Below are 26,960 nucleotides of genomic sequence, written 5' to 3' on the forward strand. Positions count from 1 at the left end.
GAAGACCCCTCAATACAGGCAAACCTCCCTTCATAAAACAATATAAATCCCACTTGCCTAGTTTCCAACAGAACTCACAACCTATGAGGATGCCTGCTATAGGTGTGGCAAAACATCAGGACAGAATGCTTCCGGAACATGGCCAGAGGGTACGGAAAACTCACAGCAACCCAGTGATTCCGGCCATGAAATCAAAACACAACAACAACAACAACAACAACAACAACAACAACAACAACAAATAATAATAATAATAATAATAATAATAATAATAATAATAATAATAATATGGGCATACTGGCTGCCGTGCCAAAAGATCTCAGCCAGCATTTGGAAACAATAGGCATTGGCAAAATTACAATCTGCCAACTGCAAAAGGCCACCCTCCGAAATTTATTATTATTATAAACACAGGAAAATAATACATGTAATAATAAATAGAGTAAAATAATAAATGTAATAATAATATCAGAGTGAAATAATAAATGTATTAATACTGTAATAATAGAGTAAAATAAATGCAATAGTAGCAACAATAATAGAGAAAAATAATAAATGTAATACCAGTAATAATAGAGAAAAATAATAAATGTAATACCAATAATAATAGAGAAAAATAATAAATGTACCATATATTCTCGAGTATAAGCTGACCCAAATATAACCCAACCAGGACCCTCATCCGAGTCTAAGCCGAGGGGGGCTTTTTCAGTCTTAAAAAAAGGGCTGAAAATCTAGGCTTATACTCGAGTATATACAGTAGGTCTCCCAATGTGCCTAGATTTCCCAGATAATACTCATGCATACATAACTAAGGGAGGTATGGGTACTTTGTCCTCCAAAGGCATTTGAGTACCTGTGCAGAGGGCGAGACATTATCATCAATACATGCCTAAATACTCATTTAATATTCTTCTATGTATTCTAAGGTTAGACCAATTTGTAGAGGATAAAGGCTATCATAAGACTGGAGCTTTTGGAGTCACAAGGGCTGTGTGCATTACTGTCAGTACTCGGGGCATTAATGCTTGCGAATCCTGGTGGCTGAGAAATATGAATGTGCTTTTGTGTTGAGCATTTGCTTGGCCAGTGAGGGAGCGAAGCCTGGCCTAAATTCGCTTGAGACAGTAAGCACAATCTTTCATCTGATCCACCTCCCAGGTATGACTTCCTCAATGGTGGAAAGGAGGCTTACAAATACACCAAATCTATATATATATATAAGAGTGATGGAATCCTGGCGACCACCAAAACAACAAAACTAAACACTCCACAACCTCGAAAATTGACAACACAACCCATCATCCACGCCTCTAGGTTGATACAACAAAAAGAAAAGAAAAATAAAGTCCTAATTAGAGGGAGAAGAATAATTGTTTTTATCCAATTGCTGCCAGTTAGAAGGCTAAGCTCCGTCCACTTGGTCTCCTAGCAACCCACTCAGCCCAGGGGACAGGCAGAGTTAGGCCTCACTTAGGCCTCTTCCACACTGCCTATAAAATACAGATTATCAGATTTTAACTGGATTAGATGGCAGTGTAGACTCAAGGCCCTTCCACACAGCTATATAACCCATTTATAATGGACTTAATGTAAGGTAAAACCTTTACCCTTTACCTTAACTATCACCAATTTCTCAATACTTTATTTCCCATACCACCATACTTCGCCACAGCAACGTGTGGCCGGGCACAGCTAGTACATCAATAAAATAATACAGATCTTTCTAGCCCAGGTAGCGGTAATCATAGACAGTGTGTGGGCAGATTTGCGGAGGAGAAGGAGTTTGTTGAGGGTCTTGGAGTTGGCTGTTTCCTTTATATTAGGCTTGTAAAGTTTAATAATAATAGTGCAGTAGAGTCTTAATTATCCAAGACTCCCTTATCCAAGCTTCTGGATTATCCAGGGCATTTTTGTAGTCAATGGTTTCAATATATCATGATATTTTGGTGCTAAATTCGTAAATACAGTAATTACTACATAACATTACTGCTCATTGAACTACTTTTTCTGTCAAATTTGTTGTATAACATGATGTTTTGGTGCTTAATTTGTAAAATCATAACCTACTGTATATACTCAAGTATAAGCCTAGTTTTTCAGCCCTTTTTTTAAGACTGAAAAAAAAAAAAACCCTCGGCTTATACTCGGGTGAGGATCCTGGTTGGCTTATATTTGGGTCAGCTTATACTCGAGAATATATGGTAAATTTATTATTTTCTCTATTATTATTGGTATTACATTTATTATTTTTCTCTATTATTATTGGTATTACATTTATTATTTTTCTCTATTATTGTTGCTACTATTGCATTTATTTTACTCTATTATTACAGTATTAATACATTTATTATTTCACTCTGATATTATTATTACATTTATTATTTTACTCTATTTATTATTACATGTATTATTTTCCTGTGTTTATAATAATAATAAATTTCGGAGGGTGGCCTTTTGCAGTTGGCAGATTGTAATTTTGTCAATGCCTATTGTTTCAGCTTATACTCGAGAATATATGGTACATTTATTATTTTCTCTATTATTATTGGTATTATTACATTTATTATTTTTCTCTATTATTGTTGCTTCTATTACATTTACTGTATATACTCGAATATAAGCCTAGTTTTTCAGCCCCTTTTTTAAGACAAAAAAAAACCCTCGGCTTATACTCAGGTGAGGATCTTGGTTGGCTTATATTTGGGTCAGCTTATACTCGAGAATATATGGTACATTTATTATTTTTCTCTATTATTGTTGCTTCTATTACATTTATTTTACTTTGTTTATATTATTATTAATAATACATTTATTATTTCACTCTGATCTTATTATTATTGCATTTATTATTTTACTCTATTATTTATTTATTTGCTACATTTATATGCCACCCTTCTCACCCCGAAGGGGACTCAGAGTGGCTTACAAATTAAATTTACATACAATATTATATTATTAGCATAGTGCAATACTGGCAATAAATTACTATATTGTACTATATCAATTTATTGTAATATTATTAGTAATATTACATGTAAAATATAATATATAATTAATATTCTTATGTTGTATTACATGTACAGTATTACATTTATTATTTTTCTCTATTATTGTTGCTTCTATTACATTTATTTTACTCTGTTTTTTATTATTATTATTAATACATTTATTATTTCACTCTGATCTTATTATTATTATTGCATTTATTATTTTCCTGTATTTATTATTACATGTATTATTTTCCTGTATTTTATTATTATTATATGTATTATTTTACTCTATTATTATTAAAAGGATACATAAGCACATTTACATTGAAGAAGATGAGTATAATGATTTAATCAGAGTTGAACAGTCTTATCTTAAATTTGAACGTTATGTAAATATTCAAACACATTTAACCTACCGATGCCTCAATTAATGTAATTTTATTGGGATCTATTTTTATTTCTGAAATTTACCACCCTCGGCTTATACTGGAGTCAATGTTTTCCCAGGTTTTTTTGTGGTAAAATTAGGTGCCTTGGCTTATATTCGGGTTGGCTTATACTTGAGTATATTCTGAAAAATATAATCTATATATGTAAAAGAGTGATGGCATCACGGCAACGGACAAAACAACAAAAGTAAACACCCCACAACCTCAAAAATTTACATCACAACCCCTCATCCATGCCTCTAGGTTGATACAGCAAAAAGAAAAGAAAAATAAAGTCCTAATTAGAGGGAGAGGAATAATTGTTTTTATCCAATTGCTGCCCGTTAGAAGGCTAAGCTCCGCTCACTTGTTCTCCTAGCAACCCACTCAGCCCAGGGGACCCTTTACCTTAACTACCACCAATTCCTCAATACTTAATTTCCCATACCACCATACTTCGCCAGAGCAACGCGTGGCTGGGCACAGCTAGTAAAATATATTATATTATATATATTATTTTTTTAAATCATACAAGTCCAGAGCTTTCTTCTCTGTAATCTTAAATCGGACCTGGGATGATAGCATCAGCCTGGGAGCGACGGAGAAATATGTTGAAATACTAGTCAAGGCATCTATTTAGAGAATGCAATGACACATATGCAAGATCGGGACTTGTTGCAATTTAAGCGACACCTAAGAAGCAGCCAATTTCCTAGAAAAAATGTCGCCACCAATAGCCCGATGCCAAGGAGGCATCTACACTGTAGAATTAATGCAGTTTGACGCTGCTTTGGCAGCCAATGCTATGCAATCCTAGGAAGGAAGTCTATAGACATTGTATTCTGTAGATCAAGCATGTGGGCAAACTTCGGCCCTCCAGGTGTTTGGACTACAACTCCCACAATTCCTAGCCGCCTACCGGCGGCTAGGAATTGTGGGAGTTGTAGTCCAAACACCTGGAGGGCCGAAGTTTGCCCATGCCTGCTGTAGCTGCACTCGAACACTTACTTTACAGCATAAATAATAATAATAATAATAATAATAATGATAAAGTACCACTTTGGTGAGGCACTCATCCTCTTGGGCTGAGAAGGCTAAAAACTTCGTAAAATTACAACTCCCAGGATAATATAGCACCCCAAAAGTCCCAGAAGTTGTAGTTTCCCCGAGGCCTTTCTGCCAAAGGGTTTTGATGGCTGTATTTTTGTTTTAATTGATATATTGTATTACTGTTTTATCTTTTTATAGTGTGATTTGTATTGTATGTTGCCTATGTTTTGTTCTATGTTGTTTGGGCCTCTGCCCCATGTAAGCCGCCCCGAGTCCCCGCGGGGAGATGGTGGCGGGGGTATAAATAAAGTTTTATTATTATTATTATTATTTTATTATGACACAGCAAACAAGATAGATATGCTGGATTTCATATCACACAATCACAAGTCGAACACTTCCCAAGTGTCTAGGACTGTGTGATTATTATTATTATTATTATTATTATTATTATTAAAAAGACTTTGGGAAACTACAACTTCAATGGCTCATGACTTCAAAAGCTATGGGATTCTGGGAGTTGCAGTTTCCCGTAGCCTTTAGCCCGTTCTGCCAAAGGTTTTTTGGTGGCCGACAGTGAGTTAGAGACCTTGGGAAATTACAACTTCAACGGCGCATGATTTTAAATGCTATGGGATCCTGGGCTTTGGGAGTTTCCCAAGGTCCTCGGCCCTTTCTGCCAAATGGTTTTGGTGCCTTGGGAAACTACAACTCCCAGATTCCCTGGCATTTAGAAATCACAGAACATGTGGGAGTTGTGGTTTCCCAAGGTCCTCAGACCTTTCTGCCTAAGAGTTTTAGTGCCTTGGGAAACTCCAACTCCCAGATTCCCTAGCATTTAAAAATCATAGAACTCATGGGAGTTGTAGTTTCCTAAGGTCCTCAGCCCTTTCTGCCCAAGGGTTTTTAGTGCCTTGGGAAACTAGAACTCCCAGAATCCCTAGCATTTAAAAATCACAGGACTTTTGGGAGTTGTAGTTTCCCAAGGTCCTCAGCCCCTTCTGCCAAACTACAACTTCCAGATCCCCTAGCATTCAAAAATCATAGAACTCGTGGGAGTTGTAGTTTCCCAAGGTCCTCAGCCCTTTCTGCCTAAGGATTTCGGTGCCTTGGGAAACTACAACTCCCAGATTCCCTAGCATTTAAAAAAAATCACAGAACTTGTGGGAGTTGTAGTTTTCTAAGGTCCTCAGCTCGTTCTGCCAAAAGGTTTTGGTGCCTTGGGAAACTACAACTCCCAGATTCCCTAGCATTTAAAAATCATAGCACTCGTGGGAGTTGTAGTTTCCTAAGGTCCTCAGCCCTTTCTGCCTAGAGGTTTTAGTGACTTGGGAAACTAGAACTCCCAGAATCCCTAGCACTTAAAAATCACAGCAACCGTGGGAATTGTAGTTTCCTAAGGTCCTCAGCCCTACTGCTAAACTACAACTTCCAGATCCCCTAGCATTCAAAAATCATAGAACTTGTGGGAGTTGTAGTTTCCTAAGGTCCTCGGCCCTTTCTGCCAAATGGTTTTGGTGCCTTGGGAAACTACAACTCCCAGATTCCCTGGCATTTAGAAATCACAGAACATGTGGGAGTTGTGGTTTCCCAAGGTCCTCAGACCTTTCTGCCTAAGAGTTTTAGTGCCTTGGGAAACTCCAACTCCCAGATTCCCTAGCATTTAAAAATCATAGAACTCATGGGAGTTGTAGTTTCCTAAGGTCCTCAGCCCTTTCTGCCCAAGGGTTTTTAGTGCCTTGGGAAACTAGAACTCCCAGAATCCCTAGCACTTAAAAATCACAGCAACCGTGGGAGTTGTAGTTTCCCAAACTCCTCAGCCCCTTCTGCCAAACTACAACTCCCAGATCCCCTAGCATTTAAAAATCACAGGACTTTTGGGAGTTGTAGTTTCCCAAGGTCCTCAGCCCCTTCTGCCAAACTACAACTTCCAGATCCCCTAGCATTTAAAATCATAGAACTCATGGGAATTGTAGCTTCCCAAGGTCCTCAGCCCTTTCTGCCTAAGGGTTTTGGTGCCTTGGGAAACTAGAACTCCCAGATTTAACAGCACTTAAAATCACAGAATTTGTGGGAGTTGTAGTTTCCCAAGGTCCTCAGCCCCTTCTGCTAAACTACAACTTCCAGATCCCCTAGCATTCAAAAATCATAGAACTCGTGGGAGTTGTAGTTTCCCAAGGTCCTCAGCCCTTTCTGCCTAAGGATTTCGGTGCCTTGGGAAACTACAACTCCCAGATTCCCTAGCATTTTAAAATCATAGCACTCGTGGGAGTTGTAGTTTCCTAAGGTCCTCAGCCCTTTCTGCCTAAGGATTTCGGTGCCTTGGGAAACTAGAACTCCCAGATTCCCTAGCATTTAAAAAAAATCACAGAACTTGTGGGAGTTGTAGTTTTCTAAGGTCCTCAGCTCGTTCTGCCAAAGGGTTTTGGTGCCTTGGGAAACTACAACTCCCAGATTCCCTAGCATTTAAAAATCATAGAACTTGTGGGAGTTGTAGTTTCCTAAGGTCCTCAGCCCTTTCTGCCTAAGGATTTTGGTGCCTTGGGAAACTACAACTCCCAGATTCCCCAGCACTTAAAAATCACAGCAACCGTGGGAATTGTAGTTTCCTAAGGTCCTCAGCCCTTCTGCTAAACTACAACTTCCAGATCCCCTAGCATTCAAAAATCATAGAACTTGTGGGAGTTGTAGTTTCCTAAGGTCCTCAGCCCTTTCTGCCTAAGGATTTTGGTGCCTTGGGAAACTACAACTCCCAGATTCCCCAGCACTTAAAATCACAGCAACCGTGTGAGTTGTAGTTTCCCAAGATCCTCAGCCCCTTCTGCCAAACTACAACTTCCAGATCCCCTAGAATCCAAACATCACAGAACTTGTGGGACTTGTCGTTTCCAGGATCCCATAGCAGCGAGGCCCGGCAGTTAAAGCGGTGCCAAACCGCATCGATTCCACAGTGTAGATACCAATCGCATAGTAGAGACCTCCAAGGCTTACCGGCCGCCTCCAGCTTGAAGCCTTTCGCAGCTGCCGCCGACGAAGAAGTGACCCGAGGGCGCCGCCTGCTTCCCGCCCCGCTCCCATCCCAGCAGAGCCCAAGGAGCGAAGGGAGGGGATTAAGAGCACCAAAGCATGCCGGGAACTGTAGTCCTTTTAGCTCCGCCCCTCACCCGAGGAGGCCGAACCAGGGACGGCTGCGAACCACGACTCCCGGCAACCTTTGCGGCCCCTCAGAAGAGGCGGAGTCTCCCGCCAGAGGGAGTCCGTTGCAACGGCTATTAGGAGCGCGGCTGGCGAAGGGCATGCTGGGAGATGTAGTCCCCAGCTTTGTTTATTTTCTCACTATTGTTATCAGCGCTCCTTTCTTCTTGTTATCAATAAGTCCTTCTCCTCATCATTCAGGCCTTTTATTTAGTCCTAACAATAATTTTAATTTGGATCCTGAAGGGCCTGATCCATTAGGCCATGGAGGAGCCTTGGTGATACAAATCAACAAGCCTAGACTTTTAAGGTTGGGTCAGTCCACTGTTAAGTCAGGGATATTAAACTGATATTAAATAATAAGTATTTGGAGAACATGTTTTTTAAAAGTAGCCATTCTGGTTAAGACAAAACAATAGTGTTTATTTTGTAGAATTGATTTCAAAGATTCCATTAAAAAAAAACTCGTCCCCCCCCCCCTTTTCAGAATGGTTTATTCCATTCCTCCTCAACAATGTCTGGCCACCGGACCGCGCAGGCGCATACGTCACAAGGCGGCCTTTCAGTGTCACGCGCTGACTAAAACACTCGCCCCAAGTTTGTCGTGCGCATGCGTAGAAGGGAGGGAGGGAGGGCGGAGCGGGAGGGCGTTTCGAGCCGCCCAAAACACGCCTCTCGGTTGTGCGCCTGCGCGACACGCCCGCCCAGTTTCCCCCCCTTTTTTCCTCCCTTCCTCGCGCTATTGCGCATGCTCAGTTGCCTCCTTGCTTCTTTCGTTCTTGTCAGTCGGCGCCTGTCCGTTGAGAGGGGCGGACGCTCATAGAGGAAGCTTTGTACGGTTTGAGGCGTTTTTCCCCCTCTCCCCTTCCGACGAAATGGCTGAGCCTGCTACCCAGTCTCCGTATATTTCTTCCTCTGCCGGGAGCGGCTCTTCGGAACCGGGCGGACGAGACCTCAAAGGGTCCGGGTCCCACCAATCTTGCGCTGGTAAGAGGAGGGGGGTGGCGAGAGGAAAGGAACAGCCGGCGGGAGGGTGACGGGAACAGCCGGAGGGCTGGTGGGCGCGAGGGAGGAGGAGGAGTGGGCGGGGCATAACGGGGAAAAACTCTTAAAGGCATACCATCCCCTGGATCAGAAAATGCACACCTTGCTTGTAAATTGGGACTCAGCCAGGAATTTCAGCTAGTCACGATAAGTCAAGCTTTTTGATGTGTTGTCGAAGGCTTTCCTGGCCGGAATCACTGGGTTGCTGTGAGTTTTCTGGGCAGTATGGCCATGCTCCAGAAGCATTCTCTCCTGACATTCCTCCCACATCTATGGCAGGCACCCTCAGAGGTTTATTTTGTTTTATTTATTTATTTATTTACCACATTTGTATCCCACCCTTCTCACCCCAAAGGGGACTCATATGTACATGCAATATATTATGTTATTAGCATAGCACAATATTGGCAGTGTATATTATTCTACTGAACTATACCACTATACTGTAATATTGTTAGTAATAGTACATGTAATATATGTGTACACACACATTTATTAATTATTTACTACATTTATATCCTGCTCTTCTCACCCCAGATGGGACTCAGAGCAGCTTACCAATCAAATGTACATACAATATATTATTAGCATAGCACAATATAAGCATTAAAATACTATATTGCACTATATCATTATATGGTAATATTATTAGTAATAATACATTTAATATATAATATATCATTAATATTGTTATATTGTATTATTAGTAGTATAATGTTGTATCCATTATAATATTATTTATTTATTTATTTACTACATTTATATGCCGCTCTTCTCACCCCAGATGGGACTCAGAGCGGCTTACAAATCAAATGTGCATACAATATATTATTAGCATAGCACAATATAAGCATTAAAATACTATATTGCACTATATCATTATATGGTAATATTATTAGTAATATTACATTTAATATATAATTAATGTTATTGTATTGCATTAATATTAGTATGTCATAATATTAGCATTATATATTATTATACTGCACTATACCTCTGTACTGTTATAATATTAATACTATTATTTTATTGTATTGGTATTATAATGTAAGACATTGCAATATTATTATCAATATTATATGTATGTAATGGCGCTCCATGCAGTCATGCCAGTGGCCACATGACCTTGGAGGTGTCTACGGACGACGCCAGCTCTTCGGCTTAGAAATGGAGATGAGCACCCACCCCCAGAGTCAGACATGACTGGACTTAACGTCAGGGGAAACCTTTTACTTATATTATTATACTGTACTATACCACTATACTGTAATTTTATTAATATTACATGTAATATATAATGTTATTTTATTGTATTAGTATTATAATGTAAGACATTGCAATATTATTATCAATATTAAATGTATGTACAGCATATTATATTATTAGTATGTCATAATATTAGCATTATATATTATTATACTGTACTATACCACTATACTGTTATATTATTAATATTATTACATGTGATATATAATGTTATAAGGTTGTGAAGTTTGTTGGAAACTAGGCAAGTGGGGTTTATATACCTGTGGAATAATATCCAGGGTGGGAGAAAGAACTCTTGTCTGTTGGAGGCAAGTGTGAGCATTGCACTTGGCCATCTTGATTAGCATTGAAAAGCCTTGCATTTTCTAAGCCTGGCTGCTTCATGCCTGGGAGAATCCTTTGTTACGCTGAATCGAGGAATATGAAAGACATTGCAGACTAATGCAGCTACAGAAGTCAGCCAAAGCAGAGCACTTGATGGACCAACCTGGACACAGCACATTATCGGGGAAAATAGAAATGCTGGATCACTCTTAACAAACCACCATGTCAAAATGACACAGAGAAGCCATTGAAATCCACAAGCATATGGACAAGTTCAACAGAAAGGAGGGAACCATGAAAATGAACAAAATCTGGCTACCAGTATTAAAAAAAACTCTAGAATCAGGACAGTAAAGAAAGAACAACACTCAAAAAGCGAGGAATTCCAGACAAGAAACAATCAGGGCCAGCTAGCACCTCTCAACAAAGGATTCCCCAGGTAGGAAGCAGGCAGGCTTTGAAGCTGCAAGGCCATTCAATTCTAATCAAGATGGCCAATTGCAACATTTAATTTATTTATATCCTGTTCTTCTCACCCCGAAGGGGACCCAGAGCAGCTTACAAATCAAATGTACATACAATATATTATTTGCATTTAGTGTTTATCAAGGTGGCTAATTGCAACATTCACGCCTGCCTCAAAAAGACAAGAGTTCTTTCTCCCACCCTGCACAATATATAAACCCCACTTGCCTCGTTTCCAACAGACCTCACAACCTCTGAGGATGCCTGCCATAGATGGGGGCGAAACGTCAGGAGAGAATGCTTCTGGAACATGCCCAATACGGCACAGAAAACTCACAGCAACCCACTGCACTGTGAATATTTGAAAATCCTACTAAGACTATCATGATTAGGGTAAATTCATACCAGATTAAGCAGGGGATGCTGCAAAAAACCTAGGAAATGACAAATGCTATTATAATAATTGTAATCTGGTCTGTTCACATGAGCACCATAAGGCCAAATTGCATTTGCAACTTCAAAGAAGGGAAGGGTGTGGCAGATCCTTTTTGGAACTTGTTTTGGGTGAAAATGATACTTAGAATGAAAGTGATTTGATGTCCACTGTTGCTGGGTGTCCCAGAAATATACATATGAGTGCAAGAGGATTAATGGGTAGGGCAAGTGAAGGTTGGAGCTTACACACTGACACAATAATGTATTAAAAGGTACAGAGTGCATCAAATTGCATAAGGTTTATAGCAGGATGAAGGACAGAAAGCAGGCAAATGAGGGGAGGGGTGTATTGGGTGTGGTGCTTTGGAAAAACCTTGAGCGCTTTTGCAAAACATGGGAGCCAAGGCAATGTGTGTGGGTGTCTAGTGACAGCGCTATCAGCAATAGCAGTGTGAGGGGGATGCAATTTAAATGCATTCCCTGTGCAATTTATTTCCAGAAATAATAATAATAAAAAAATTGTACATTGCCTCCCATCTCTCCGAAGGTGGACAGAATTAGTCTTTTTGTAAACGGTGGCTTCCTCCATTTAAGGTGCCTTGCAGTTTTATCCTCAAGCATGATGCAGTGGAAAATCTTGGCATTGGCTGATATTAAGGGTGGGGGGGGGGGATTCTTAAGGAAGGGAGGATGCTTGGGTTGTTGAGTGTGTTCTTCCCGTTGCAAGCTTTGCGGGTTGTAGAATTGCAGGACATTATTGCATAGAATTGGCCGGATATGGCTTTGTTGTTGTTGTTGTTATTATTATTATTTTGGTACCTTTTTCTGCCTGCTCTGAATGGAACCGCTTACTTAGTATTAGAAAAAAAAAACCACCAGATGGGCTGGAGGTTGGGAAAGGAGTTGCGCCCAAGGTAGAAGAAGGTGGAAATAGGGAGGCGTCTGCCTGCTCCATTTTTTATTTCACCGTGCATTTTGTGCAATCGTTTTTCTCTGCTTGGAAGGAATGCTGGCTGGGTTTGCCTTTAGGCTCTCATTATCAGTTTTATATATAAATTGTATATTTTATATTACATGTAATATTGCTAATAATATTGCAATATAGTGGTATAGTACAATATAGTAATATATAATGCTTATATTGTGCTATGTTAATAATATAATATATTCTATGTACATATAACTTGTAAGCCGCCCTGAGTCCCTTTTGGCGTGAGAAGGACGGGATATAGATATTGCTAATAATAATAATCATCATCATCTATATATATATATATATATATATATATATATATATATATATATGTAATGTTCATAATTAGGACCAAATTAACAACAAAACCACTGGGCCAAATCACACCAAATTTGGCCACAATACTGTTTCCAATAAGTGACCATTAAAAAATAGCCTTGCAGCTTCAAAACCTGGCCACTTCATGCCTAGGGGAATCTTTTCTAGACCACCTTTAATGCCATGAAGAAAACCCCATTTAGGATTATACCACAGCAATGTGTGGCCGGGCACAGCTAGTATATATATAAAATGTAATGTGCATAATTAGGACCGAGTTAACAACAGAGCCACTGGGCCAAATCACTCCAAATCTGTCCACAAAACTAATGGGAATTCTTTATTGGCCAGGTGGAATAGCCGTGAATAGCCTTGCAGCCTCAAAGCCTGGCCGTTTTTTTCTTATGGGAATCCTTGTTTAGTGAGCTGGAATGCAACGGAATAGGCTTGCTGCTTGGAAGCCTGGGTACTTGAATTTTAGGGGAATGGTTGTTTGGGCTGCTAGAATTGCAATGAATAGCCTAGCTGCTTCAAAGCCTTGCTGCTTGCTACCTAGGGGAATCTTTGGTTGGTCAATTTCAATAGTACAGAGTAGTATTGCTGGTTCAAAGCCTGACCGCCTTCTACCAAGGTTAATCCTTTGTTGATCTGGTTGAATTGCACTGAATAGCCTTGCAGCTTCAATGCCTGGCTGTGTTATACCTAGGGGAATCCTTGTCTGGCGAGCTGGAGCAGAACCCTTAATCAAAGAGCCATTTTGAAGCCTGGCTACTTCCTTTGTAGGGGAATCCTTGTTTGGCCAGCTGAAATGGCACTGAATAGTCTTGCAGCTTAAAAGCCTGGCTGCTTTCTACATACGGGCATGGTGTTTTCTTTTCTTCCTTTTTTTGGATGGTCACTCCTTGGAAAGTGATTAATTTTGTGGCCAAATTTGGTGTGATTTGGCCCAATGGTTTTGTTGTTAACTCAGTCCTAATTATGCACATTCCATTTTAAATGTATATATAGATAACGTAATTTGACATTTAATTGACTTTTCCTTAATCCCTCCTTACTATCCAACATTATTGTTTATTGAATGTTCTACCAGCCCATTTATGTTGGATAAGCAAGACTCTATTGTATTTAAATATACCCCATATTTTCTAGTAACTGGAAGGGATAGATAGCATCTTGTCTTTAGGCTGCCTTCTGAGAACTAGAAGCAGCCCTTCTTTCTTGCAAAAATCTGCACTGTAATATTATTTGTGCCAAATAATTTCATTTCATGGTACATATTGCAATTATAGAAGGGACTGGGAAAAACACCAGGCGCAACAATGACACTATTTAAACATACCCTGTATTTTCTAGTAACTGGAAAGTAGATAGCATCTTGTCTTTAGAAGCAGCCCTTCTTTCTTGCAAAAAGCTGCACTGCAGATGCCTTTCCGAGGCTGAAAAACATGCACCAGGTGACTATGCCTTAAAGGGACAGTCTTCTCTTGCCATCAGACAATAGCCATGCGTTTGCAAGCGCCACAGCTGTGGGATACAATTTTTAAAAGTGTGTTTTGTTTGTCCATTCCTGACCACTCTCTTCTCATTGCCACATTAGTCTAGTATCTGTTATGCGTCAATTTGTAGCAGCAGTGTTTCAATGAAGATGCCATCTTCCTGTGCAACAGATCCTCTGTTGTATTTTTATATCTCCCACCTGTCAGGCCTTTCTTTACATTCTCAGTCATAGATGCTTTGTAGTCTCGAGGAGTAAGCAAACCTCTTCTGTGTGGTCCATATTTCGTCTGTAGAATTGAGGTCAGATAGGGTTTGCAAATGATCCACTGTGTTTTGGTTGTGATTTGGATCGATCAAGAAGGGATGTTGTTTTTGTCTGAAGCTCCCATCATTTCCCTCTCTGGGGAAAGGTTTCCAGATACATAGTTTATTTTCAGTTTGAAAGGGGAGGAAGGATGCTATTGTATTTGAAGCCTTTATGTTTTGCCTCCCCTAGCCAAAATTTCCCAAGACAGATACAAAAAAATAACAGTGGCAATCATAACATGGGTTGCTGTGAGTTTTCCAGGCATATGGCCGTTTTCCAGAAGCGTTCCCTCCTGACGTTTCACCACATCTATGGCAGGCATCCTCAGAGGTTTATTTCATTTTATTTATTGCTTTACCGCATTTCTATCCCACCCTTCTCACCCCGAAGGGGACTCAGAGCAACTTACAAATTATATGTACTTACAATATACAGTGGAGTCTCACTTATCCAACATAAACGGGCCAGCAGAATGTTGGATAAGCGAATATGTTGGATAATAAGGAGAAGCCTATTAAACATCAAATTAGGTTATGATTTTACAAATTAAGCACCAAAACATCATGTTATACAACAAATTTGGCAGAAAATGTAGTTCAATGCACAGTAATGTTATGTTGTAATTACTGTATTTATGAATTTAGCACCAAAATATCACGATGTATTGAAAACATTGACTACAAAAATGCGTTGGATAATCCAGAGTGTTAGATAAGGGAGACTCTACTGTACTTACAATATATTATATTATTAGCATGGCACAATATTAGCATTATATGTTACAATACTGTACTATACCACTATACTGCAATATTATTAGTAATATAACGTATATATAATATACAATTATAATAGTATATTATAATAATAATAATAATAATAATAATAATAATTATAAATCCACCCCATATGGCAATGTTGTCTCCTCTGAGAGGCATGAAGCCAACACTACTTAATTTAAGTCTATCCAAGTAGCCATGAAATCATGCCTAATGCACCTGTTCCTCAAAGTCTTATCATGGATTCCCTAAGAATGTCCAATTTGTTTATTTTTCACTCCCTCCATTCTCAAACCTAATCTGGCTTCTTGGGACAACTCCCCATGGGCTGAAGAGCTTTTCTCAAGAGAAATTGGCCTTTCACTTCTTTCACCTTCCCTGGTTGCCTGGGAACGATCACAGGAATCCAAAACATCAGCCTCATCTGCTTGCCATTCTCTCCTAACAATTAATAATATTACATGTAATGTATAATATATAATATTTTAAGGTTGTGAAGTTTGTTGGAAACTAGGTCCTTCAGATGCTGAAATACACAGACAAATAAGTACTGTATGGCTTTTTATAAAAGCAACTTGTAATATGTTGTCGAAGACTTTCATGGCCAGAATCACTGGGTTGCTGTGAGTTTTCCAGGCTGTATGGCCATGTTCCAGAAGCATTCCCTCCTGACGTTTCACCCACATCTATGGCAGGCATCCTCAGAGGTTGTGAGGTCTGTTGGAAACTAGACAAGTGGGGTTTTATGTATCTGTGGAATGTTCGGGTAGTAGAGAGAACTCTTGTCTGCTTGAGGCAAGTGTGAATGTTGCAATTGGCCAGCTTGATTAGCTCTGAATAGCCTTACAGTTTCAAAGTCTAGCTGCTTCCTGCCTGGGGGAATCCTTTGTTGTGAGGTTGTCTTTGGACACCTCGATTAGCATAGATAAGGAAGCAGCCAGGGCAAATTTTGTTGGAATAATAGCTGTGCTGTATATAAATCAGCATAATGAAGGATTCCACCCTATTCTACCTCTTCCTTTTGTTACATTTCTGGAGCAGGGCTGAGAGTACGTTAGTAAGAGGTTTTGTTTAATTACTTGTTCTCATCCCACAGAGATCAGTTGTATTAGATCATCATTTATTGGAATATTTGAAGCAGTGGAGTGAAACAAAGGTCTGGAATTTGCTAGTCGGACATTGTTAATGGTATGACGCTGACCTAAGAAAATATTATTCTGGGGCTAGGAAGAGATCCAGGTCCATGATCCTGCAAATATTGTTCCAACTCATAATTTGAAAATTATTTGGCACAACACTACCAGCTTCGACGTGCAGGTGATGCCAAGGTTCTGTAAATGTGTCATGGATTTCTTAAAAGCTGAGATGATTCAAAGACTTGGGAACAACCTGCCACATGGAAATGGCTGGGTTGATATTATATTTGGGTAGAACCCCAGGAGTATGGAAACTGAGGTGGCTTCCAATCTGTGTGGTTTGAAACTTGGCTTAAAATACCTTTGCAAGGACACAAAGGTTTCGCTGGTGCTTCTGGAACAAATTAAGGACTCATTAGCAACATTGGACTCTAAGCTGCTTTATTAATGTCTGGCAGGAGGCTAGTTACAACCCTTGAGTGATGGTTTGGACGCGTTTCCTCTTATGCAAGGTACCATAATTGTGTTCAACCAAGTTGAAAACCTCCTCTCCCTTTCTCCCTCGTGTGCATTGGGAATACACTGTACTTTTCACAAAGGCAATTCTAGGCAGGCTTCCAGCTTTGTCTCAGCCACAAGCATCCTCATCGCCATCATAACATGGAGCGCTTTGCTGTGATCCGCAACTAATGTGCCAGCCCTTGGTTTTATAGCCCGGCCACGCATTGCTCTGGGGAAGTGTGGTGGTATGGGAAATAAAGTATTGAGGAATTAGTGGTAGTTAGTATATGTTATTTCCTAAAGCTTGTGAATATGCAACATTTCTGGTTGTTCCTTCTTTTTGTTTGGAGCCAGGTTGTGTTTGTTTTCATGGTTCACAGCGACACAGTAATAATAATATTAATAACAAGAGTAATAATAATGTCTCTGATAATACACACTACTTCTCTCCCTCCTCAGCTTCCTGCATGGGGGAATCTTTTGTTGGGAGGTGTTAGCTAGCCCTGATTATTTCCTGTCTGGAATTCCCCTGTTTTCAGAGTGTTGCTCTTTATTTACTGTCCTGATTTTAGAGATTATATTTATCTGTATTATTATCCCATAGTAATTATTATATATGATATTTATAATCTTATATTATCTGCTTAGAACTGGATTATATGAGGCCCCTTCTACACAACTGTATAAAATCAACACAGAATTGAATTATATGGAAGTATGTACTCAAGATAACCCAGGTCAAAGCAGATACTGTGGATTATGTGAATTGAGCGAATTATGTGCCTTGGCATTCTGGCTTATATAGTTGTGTGGAAGGGCCGTGTGTCTACACTGCCATATAATCCAGTTCAAATCAGATAATCTGTATTTATAGGCAGTATGGAAGAGGCCTAAGTGAACCCTGCCTGTTCCCCAGGCACCATTGTGGCTGAGGGGGTTGCTATGACATGAAGTATGCAGGGCCTAAAGGGGCGGAGCCTACCTTTCTGACTGGCAGCCGGGGGGGGGGGGGGGGACAGCTCGTCCTCTGTAATTTGGATTTTATTTTTCTAGGTTTTTTGATTGAAAGACATAGATTGGATGACTATGTCTTTTGTGACTAAATTTGGTGTGATTTGGTTCAGTAGTTTTGTTGTTTACTCCATGGGAAAAATGCATATTACATTTTTATATATATAGAAGAACATGTCTCCCCTTCAGAAAACATCACAAAGAAGAAGAGTTCAACAAAACTGCTCTAAGCAAAATATACTTGAAATTTCTTATTAGTGAAAGGGGTTGTCCTAGAAAAGTAGCTCCAAACTATAGTCCTCCAGGACTTCTGGAAGCCCTATCTACCTTGGATAATAGTCATACATTTTGGAAACTGAAGTTCAGAACATCTGCGGAAACAAACGTTTAGAATGACTGTCCTGGGAGATTGCTGATTAATGTACATGGAATGATAATAATAATAACTTGTAGAAAGGCCTATTGACTCCAGGAGTTCAGTATCAATATGCAACAACGACGAACACGTCTGTAGTTAACACCTGCTTTGCCTTACATGTCCTCTAGGAGAAGCTGTTACAGGTAAAGGCATGCTTTGTAATTTTTTTATTTTTACTAGTGTCTCCATGGTTTTTAGAGCTCCAATAAATGCAAACCTGAGCTTGGGGGTCCAGTTTGAGCAGATCTTACAAAGAACCCTCCAGAACTCTATATTGCACTCTTTGGATGCTTCTTATGGGGTTTGGTAAATCAAAATAAAGTTTGTTTTATTCCTAAGGGCCATGCCAGAGCTAGCAAATGCATTACAAAAAGATTATAGTAGGCTTATTAGAGAGTGGGGGGCACCCCTCCTGCACACCATAACTTGTTGTCATGCTTTGTTAAGGCGAAGAGTTGCTGTCCATTAGTTGCTAAATAGCTCGGATGTTGAAATGTGCTGCTGGGGATGCATTTGGAAAAGGAGAGGCATGAGAAGCAGCGGCGGAGGACTTGCCAAGAACCATTCCCAACCTGGTACATCAGGTTTCGGAGCGGATTCCTCCTCCTCTTTTCAGTACAATTAGAGTGGAAAATGTGAGTCACCTGCCAAGGTCTGTTAAGGGTTGGATTAACTGGTTCTGTAGTTTACGTTTGATATTTCAATCATAAAGTGTGCAATTGCTTATTAATGTGTGGGAGGCGCTCCTTTCTAGCCATTCTATGCTAAGCTGCAAACTGGATTTTCTGTATTGACAGTAAGAATTAAACATTTTCTTGATGTCCCAAATATAGTAGAGTCTTGCTTATCCAACGTAAACAGGCCGGCAGAACGTTGGATAAGCGAAAATGTTGGATAATAAGGAGGGATTAAGGAATAGCCTATTGAATGTCAAATTACGATATGATTTTTACAAATTAAGCACCAATAAGTCTGCCACTTGTTTGGGAGCATAGCTGCACTTGTGTTGTTGTTGGGCATGTTGACCCACTGTGTGTTTCTGCCTAAAGAAACAGCTCTGGATCCAGGTGGGAAGCAGATTACGTTGGATAATATAGAACGCTGGATGAGCAAAGGTTGGATAAGCGAGACTCTACTGTACAATAGAAACTGCCACACTTTTTGATAATATGCAATGCTGTGACGCAGCTGGTTAGTAGCCTGCTGCAATAAATCACTACGGACCGTGAGGTATGAGTTTGAAGCCAGCCCAGGACAGATTGAGCTCCCGACCATTAAATAGTCTAGCTTGCTGTTAACCTATGCAGCCCGAAAGACAATTGCATCTGTCCAGTAGGAAATTTAGGTACTGCTTTATGCAGGGAGGCTAATTTAGCTCATTTACGACACCATAAAACCTTCCAGCAGCGTGCATTGTGGGTATTTTTGAGTGACAAGGTTATCTTTCTCCTTCTAAGCCAACTGGTATTACCGTATGTTGTTTGGCTTCACTTTCTTAGGCATGTCATCAAACCTTTTGTCCAGGTGAGTGAGTAGCTATGTCCGATTTCTCTCTGTTCTGTTCCTTTAATTCTCTGGGCAAGGTGTAGCCAAGAGCCAGAACTTTTCTACAAAGCTATATTAACGAAATGCTTCTTTCCTCCACTCCAGGCTTGTCAAATCTCATCCTATGTATTTTCCTTTCAGATTCCTTTGTTTCTTCCTCTCAGCCTGTCTCTCTCTTTTCGACCTTACAAGGCAAGTCTGTCATTTTTCTTGTAACCCTCCTCAAAGAAAAATGTTGAGAAAGAGGCTGTAACTGGGGACAGGAAAGATCTCAGATTTTATTTTTTCATTTATCTCGCAGAATCTCTAATTAATCTCAGAACAGCTTGCTGAGCTACATCCAATACAGTCCTGCTTTCGTGGACTGATACTGCTAGTTTCTGACTTTTGCTGGCAAGCTTTTAGAATTAATTTTTTAAGTGTACAGTTTTTGTACCTGCCACATTTGTACAACAACAACATAATAATAATAATAACAACTTTATTTTTCTATCGCACCATTGACACAATGGGGCTTTTTTTGAGAAAGAGGAAGTCATGAAGTGTCTATAAACACATTATTGCCCACAAATTGATTGAAAAACGAATAATTTCCCATCAATTCTGGGGAGGCAGATGTCATGGCGATTTGGTTGTAAAAAGGAGTAAAAATCAAAGCATGTACTTTCTGGATATCATTTTGCCCAGGAGGTTCAGCATAAGGAAAGGGCTGTGTATTTTCTGGTGCTCTTTAGGATCTGTCACAATTTAGTTTAGTGTGTTTTCCCAGATAAATCTAGCTTGTTGGCGCTAGAACAGTATCTCTAGACCTGTTGAGAGGTGTTAGCTGGCCCTGATTGTTTCCTGCCTGGAATTCCCCTGTTTGAGTGTTGCTCTTTATTTACCGTCCTTTTTTATTGTGCCAGAAGTGACTTGAGAACATACTGCAAGTCGCTTCTGGTATGAGAGAATTGGCCATCTACAGAGATGTTGCCCAGGGGACTCCCAAATGTGTTGCCATCCTGCTGGAAGGCTTCTCTCATGTCCCTGCAAGCTAGAGCTGATAAACGGGAGTTCACCCCATCTCGCAGATTCCAGCCAACCTTCAGGTCAGCAACTCTGTCAGTTGTGGATTGAGACGAATCACCTTCCCTGTCTTAATTCCTCCTCTGATGATTCTGTCTGCTCAGAATGCATGAAATATAACTTAACTTCAGACTCCTTTGTTTAGCTGTCAAAAGTGGCTCAATATTTAGTATTTGCAACTATTTACAAAGCAGATCAGACATCACCGGACTCTGTTCAACTACGCTGTAGGAGTGAACATTCCATACTTATCTCAAAACACTCCACCGGCTAGCAACCGGAAACTGCTCTAGCAGTTCATTCTCACTCGATGCATTTAACCTCTTCACTTCTAGATTACACACAGCTTTAAACTACCAAGCACTATTTCACACTACACCATTACATTTACTGGCAAACTCCATCTTCAAATCGGCAGTTCAGTAGGCACAAGGGTTTAACCCAGGGGTCCCCAAACTTTTTAAACAGGAGGCCGGTTCACAATCCTTCAGACCGTTGGAGGGCCGGACTATAGTTGGCCACCGAGCCAATTAATAACAACAACAACAACAACAACAATAATAATAAAGAGGGTTGGAAGAGACCCTTTGGGCCATTGAGTCCAATCCCCTTCTACCCCTGTGCACCGAAAGCACAAGCAAAGCACCCCTGACAGATGGCCACCCAGCCTCAATATTATTATTATTATTAATAATAATAATAATAATAATAATAATAATAATAATAATAATAATACAGGGTTTTGGAACACAATACTCCTGACCTCACAATTGTGTTAAAAAACAAAGTATGGATTGTCGATGTTGCAATCCCAGGTGACAGAAGGATTGAGGAGAAACAATTGGAAAAGCTGACACGATATGAGGATTTAAAGATCGAATTACAAAGACTCTGGCACAAGCCAGTCAAGGTGGTCCCAGTGGTGATCAGCACACTGGGTGCAGTGCCTAAAGACCTTGGCCTGCACTTAAACACAATCGGCGCTAACAAAATTACCATCTGCCAGCTACAGAAGGCCACTTTACTGGGATCTGCACACGTTATTTGCCGATACATCACACAGTCCTAGACACTTGGGAAGTGTCCGACGTATGATCAATACAACAACCAGCAGAGTGCCTGCTGTGGACTCATCGTGTTTCTAATAATAATAATAATAATAATAATAATAATAATAATAATAATAATAATGACTTTAAGAGAAGAAGAGACCCTTTGGGTCATTTAGCCCAACCCCCTTCTGCCCCTGTGCTGTGGGGGCCGGATAAATAGCTTCGATGGGCCGCATCCGGCCCCCGGGCCTTAGTTTGGGGACCCCTGCTCTAGCAGTTCATTCCCACTCTATGCATTTAACCTCTTCACTTCTAGATTGCACACAGCTTTAAACTACTAAGCACTATTTCACACTACACCATTACATTTACTGGCAAACTCCATCTTCAAATCGGCAGTTCAGTCGGCACAAGGATTTAACCCATTGCGCCACCGCAATATTGAGAATATTGAGGTGATCTATGAGCAGTGACAAAGCTCATTGGAACTGTCCAGTGTCCTGTATAAAGACGGAATCAGTCAGTACAAAAAAGACACTTATGTAACGTCCCACGAAATCCTTGGTGATAAAATACGTGTGTGGAAGGCATTCTGTAATGGTGCAGTGTTTGTAAATCATTGTAAACATTGTAAACACTGGAAAGGGCTGTTTGCTACACTGAATGAGAGGACTTTTTAGCATCACACTGCATGTCTTTTAATCCAGCAATGGATAGCCTGTTGTTGTCAGCGTGGTCTCCATGCTGAGTGATGCAAAAAGGAACAGGCGGGCTTCCGTTAATGTTATATAACAACCGAATGTCCCATAGGTTCAGTCACAGAATATACAGAAAGTTCCAGATTGAGTATCTTGGTGTGTCCTAGTTAAAAGCATATGGGAGAACTCTTTCCAAAACAAGTAGGCAATACTGGGCAGGACCAACCAGTAGTGTTGAAAGCCATCAAAAGAGATGTATAGATGAGCCATAGGTAGGAGTGGCATCAAGGTAGAAATATCACCTTAAGGCTCGGGTGGTGAGAAATATATTTTTGAAGCTCATGGGTCTCTTGCACCGTTGAAAAGACTTTCCTTGGTAAATATGAGGAATATGTGGTCTTGATTGCCTTGTTTCTGAAGGTAATGGTGCTTCTGGAATTCTATGCATCTCCTGCGTATGTACATGTGCCTTCAAGTCATGTGTTGACTTATGGCTACATCTAATGCTTCCAGAAACACTGTTTTCACCAAAAACAACCTATGGATTTGCAATTTGTTTGGGATTCCTGGGTCACTGTAGACACAAGAATGGGAGTGTTGTTAGTTCCAACTAGAGTACCATAGATCTGTTGAATCAATTATAAATAGTGAGTCAACAGTGTGTTGTCGAAGGCTTTCATGACTGGAATCACTGGGTTGCTGTGAGTTTTCCGGGCTGTATGGCCATGTTCCAGAAGCATTCTCTCCTGACATTTCACCCACATCTATGGCAGGCGTCCTCAGAGGTTGTGTTGGAAACTAGGCAAGTGAGGTTTATATCCCTGTGGAATAACATCCAGGGTGGGAGAAAGAATAATAATAATAACAACAACAACTACTACTACTACTTTATTTTTGTACCCCGCCTCCATCTCCCCAAAGGGACTCAGGGCAGCTAACATGGGCCCAAGCCCAGGCAATTACAATAAAACAAAGTAAAATACATACATGACATGAAAAGAACTCTTCTGTTGGAGGCAAGTGTGAATGTTGCAATTGGCCATCTTGATTAGTATTGAAAAGCTATATAAATATTTATATATATTATTTTACCCTATTACTATGTAACTTGTTAATAAAATATTATTTTTAAAAAAGCTATATAAATAAAGAGCAACACTCAGAAAACAGGGGAATTCCAGATAAGAAACAATCAGGGCCATCTAACACCTCCTTAGAAAGGATCCCCCCAGGCACGAAGAAGCCAGGACATGAAGCCTGCAAGACCATTAATGCTAATCAAGGTGATTGATTACAACATTCACACTGGCCAGCAACAGACAAGAGTTCTTTCTCCCACCCTGGACATTATTCCACAGACATATAAACCCTACTTGCCTAGTTTCCAACAGACCTCACAACCTCTGGGGATGCCTACTATAGATGTGGGTGAAATGTCAGGAGAGAATGCTTCTGGAACATGGCCATGCAGCCCGGAAAACTCACAGCAACCCAAACAATAGACCATTACGACACAAAAATACTATAAAGTGTATTGCCTCATATTTTTCTTTATTACCTTATAATCATGATGCTAACATAATAATATTAACTCTTTGTTAATGTAGTGTCAGGCTAGGCTTAAGACGTGTTCCTCTTTTAGAGGCCAGAAAGATATTTTGCTGACAGCTACAAATCATCTTTGGTAAGGATGCACCACGGCCCCCAAACCTAATGCTGTGACTATTTTTTGTAGTTCAAACCCACAACTTTTCCAAACTTTTCCAAAATATAGTGAAAGCCTTCAGAATGTTAGTAGCATCCTGATCAGTTACGTATTTGACCACCATGACCACGTTTCTTGAAGACCAGGGTTTGCTGTTCTTCTCACTGAAGGAAACTCATTGAATGACCTTGGTCAAGCCACACTCTCTCAGCCTCAGAGGAAGGTAATGGCACCCTCTCCCAAACCAGTCTTGTCCAGAAAATGGCACATTAGGGTCGCGTAAATTAAGATTCGTTTTGGCTAGACGGCCCTAGTGCTTGCCTTTCTGAAACGCTCTAGGAAGTCCCAACAACAAAAGCGATTTGGGACAAGCAGCGGAAAACCAGTTACAGCCTTTTTTGGAAACACAAACATTTTTCTTCTCACGTTTGCTCCTCTAATTCAAGTCACTTTGAGACCTAGCTTTGGCTGCACAGGGCTGGCTCATTTTCCTATCTTGCTGCTTTGGCTATCACATGCAATTATTACTATGGCTGCTTTTGCACGCTGTGTTTTTCTCCCTTTGTTTTTTTGTAAGCTTCACCTTTTGTCTACCTAAGCTTGCTCTTGGATGTAACCGAACACAGAGTTTGTCTGCTAGGCAAAAATTACCTTCCTGTTAGAGGTTTGAAGGTGACAGTGGCAAATAAATACAATGTACGGGCTGATGGTGTTACTGGTCAGGATGCTTAGGAGGAGTGCTAGGGTGCTCAAGGTCAGAAACCTTTGGCTTTCCATGCTGCGCAACCATTACTCATCATGCCTCGCCATTCACCAATCTGGCTAGCGCTGGTGGAAAGTAGAGTTCATTAAACATTCCCTTGGACTTGTGTTGGAAAAGGCCTTATAGATTTAATTCCAAATTTTGCAATGCATAATAATAATATAATAAATTGTGCAAACAGAGAAACTGTTTTGTCAAAGGCTTTCATGGCCGGAATCACTGGTGGTTGATGTTGGTAGAGGCATTTTTATGATGTTTTTACTTTGCTGGTTTTAATTGTTTTAATTAGATTGTTTATGCGTTGTTATTTTTAATTGTGTCTTAATAGACAAATAAGTATGGCCTTGTACAAAAGCAGCTTCTAATATGTTGTTGAAGGCTTTCACTGGGGTGCTGTGAGTTTTCCATATTAGCGAGTGTGTATAGCAGAACCAGCAGTGTCCAGTTAACAACATGTGCAAAAGACTCAGACCAGGCAGAGGAATTAAAAGAATAAAGAAAACTTTACTTGTTGAGTTGAAGTCAAATAAACAGTTCAGCAATCGTACAATGTCCTTGTAGTTGCATAGGATCAATAACTAATCAATCAGCATTCAGTATATCCAGCATAGCATATTTAAACTGCTACTTGACCGTAGCTAGAGAGCCTGTCTTTTCTGTGCTCTCCCTGCAAGCCCAGACAAAACCCAGCCATCTGTCAGCAAACCGATACATTGTTTGAGGCGTGGCTTGCCTCTGCAGAAGCTCAGCTCCCTTTTTGCAGAGATCTTTTGCAAGCAACTTTGCGAGGATTTCTTTACACACACATACATAGCAATTTGGCGCAATATTCCAGGCTGTATCGCCATGTTCTAGAAGTATTCTCTCCTGACGTTTCGCCCACATCTATGGCAGGCATCCTCAGAAGTTGTGAGGTATATTGGAAAAATCTAAGCAAGGAATGTTTATATATCTGTGGAAGGTCCAGGATGGGAGAAAGAACTCTTGTCTGTTGGAGGCCAGTATGGATGGTGTAATCAATCACCTTGATTAGCATTTATAGCCTTGCTAGCTTCGTGTCTTGGTTTCTTCCTGCCTGGAGGAATCCTTTGATCACAGGCGTTATCTGCCCCTGATTGATTCATGTCTGGAATTCTTCTATTTTCAGGGGACTTAGGGCGGATTGCAATGCACATATACATGGCAAACATTCAGTGCCATTAGACATAGACAAATAGACAGACATAGAGGCAATTTAACATTTTCCAGCTTCCGGCTTCGTGAAGGTGTGCTCGATTCTGACCACAGGGGGAGCTGCTGCTTCATTATCCACTGTGACACTGAGTCCTTGATAGAATATTTCCTCAATCTTCTGCACGCTGCTGGAAGCTTTTATGGTGTTGTAAATTAGTTAAATTAGCCTCCATTTGTAACACTGAGTCCTTGATGGTAGTACTTCCCCATTTCTTTCCGCATGCTGCTGGAAGGTTTTATGGTGTAAATTAGTTAAATTAGCCTCCATTTGTGACACTGAGTCCTTGATGGTAGTACTTCTTCATTCCTTTCCGTAGGCTGTTGGCAGTTTTATGGTGTTGTAAATTAGTTAAATTAACCTCCATTTGTGACATTGGGTCCTTGATGGTAGTACTTCATCATTCCTTTCCACATGCTGTTGGCAGTTTTATGGTGTTGTAAATTAGTTAAATTAGCCTCCATTTGTGACACCGAGTCCTTGATGGTAGTACTTCCTCATTCTTTGATGGTAGTACTTCCTCATTGCTTTTCACACGTTGTTGGCAGTTTAATGATGTTGTATATTAGTTAAATGAGCCTTCTCGCATAAAGCGGTACCTACATTTTCTACTTGACAGATGCAACCGTCTTTCGAGCTGCTTAGGTTAACAGCGAGCTAGGCTATTAATGGTCAGGAGCTCAATCCCACCAGGCTTCGATCTCATGACGTTTCGGTCAGTAGTGATTTATTGCAGCTGCGCCACAGCCCAGCCCCACATA

At 40.2% G+C, this 26,960-nt stretch overlaps 2 protein-coding genes across 4 annotated transcripts in view; one reads left to right on the top strand and one right to left on the bottom strand.

Annotated features, from left to right (window-relative positions):
- atl3 (atlastin GTPase 3) overlaps positions 1–7,612 on the bottom strand; it is a 24,469-nt gene extending 16,857 nt beyond the window's left edge. Inside the window, exon 1 of the mRNA XM_008123401.3 lies at positions 7,463–7,612. The gene's annotated coding sequence lies outside the window, so the exon portion shown is untranslated. The remainder of the gene's footprint in view (positions 1–7,462) is intronic.
- A 748-nt stretch (positions 7,613–8,360) lies between these two features.
- The window catches only part of rtn3 (reticulon 3), a 38,800-nt gene continuing 20,200 nt past the window's right edge, over positions 8,361–26,960 (top strand). Inside the window, exons 1-2 of one of the 3 annotated variants that reach the window (XM_008123402.3) lie at positions 8,361–8,653; positions 19,827–19,877. In XM_008123402.3, the coding sequence (XP_008121609.1) occupies positions 8,542–8,653; positions 19,827–19,877 (163 nt within the window). In that variant the 5' untranslated portion in view covers positions 8,361–8,541. The remainder of the gene's footprint in view (positions 8,654–19,826; positions 19,878–26,960) is intronic. The other 2 variants (XM_008123403.3, XM_003229360.4) reach the window with 2 other exon arrangements.

The sequence above is a fragment of the Anolis carolinensis genome, unplaced genomic scaffold, assembly GCF_035594765.1.
Source record: "Anolis carolinensis isolate JA03-04 unplaced genomic scaffold, rAnoCar3.1.pri scaffold_14, whole genome shotgun sequence".
Taxonomy (NCBI): Eukaryota; Metazoa; Chordata; class Lepidosauria; order Squamata; family Dactyloidae; genus Anolis; species Anolis carolinensis.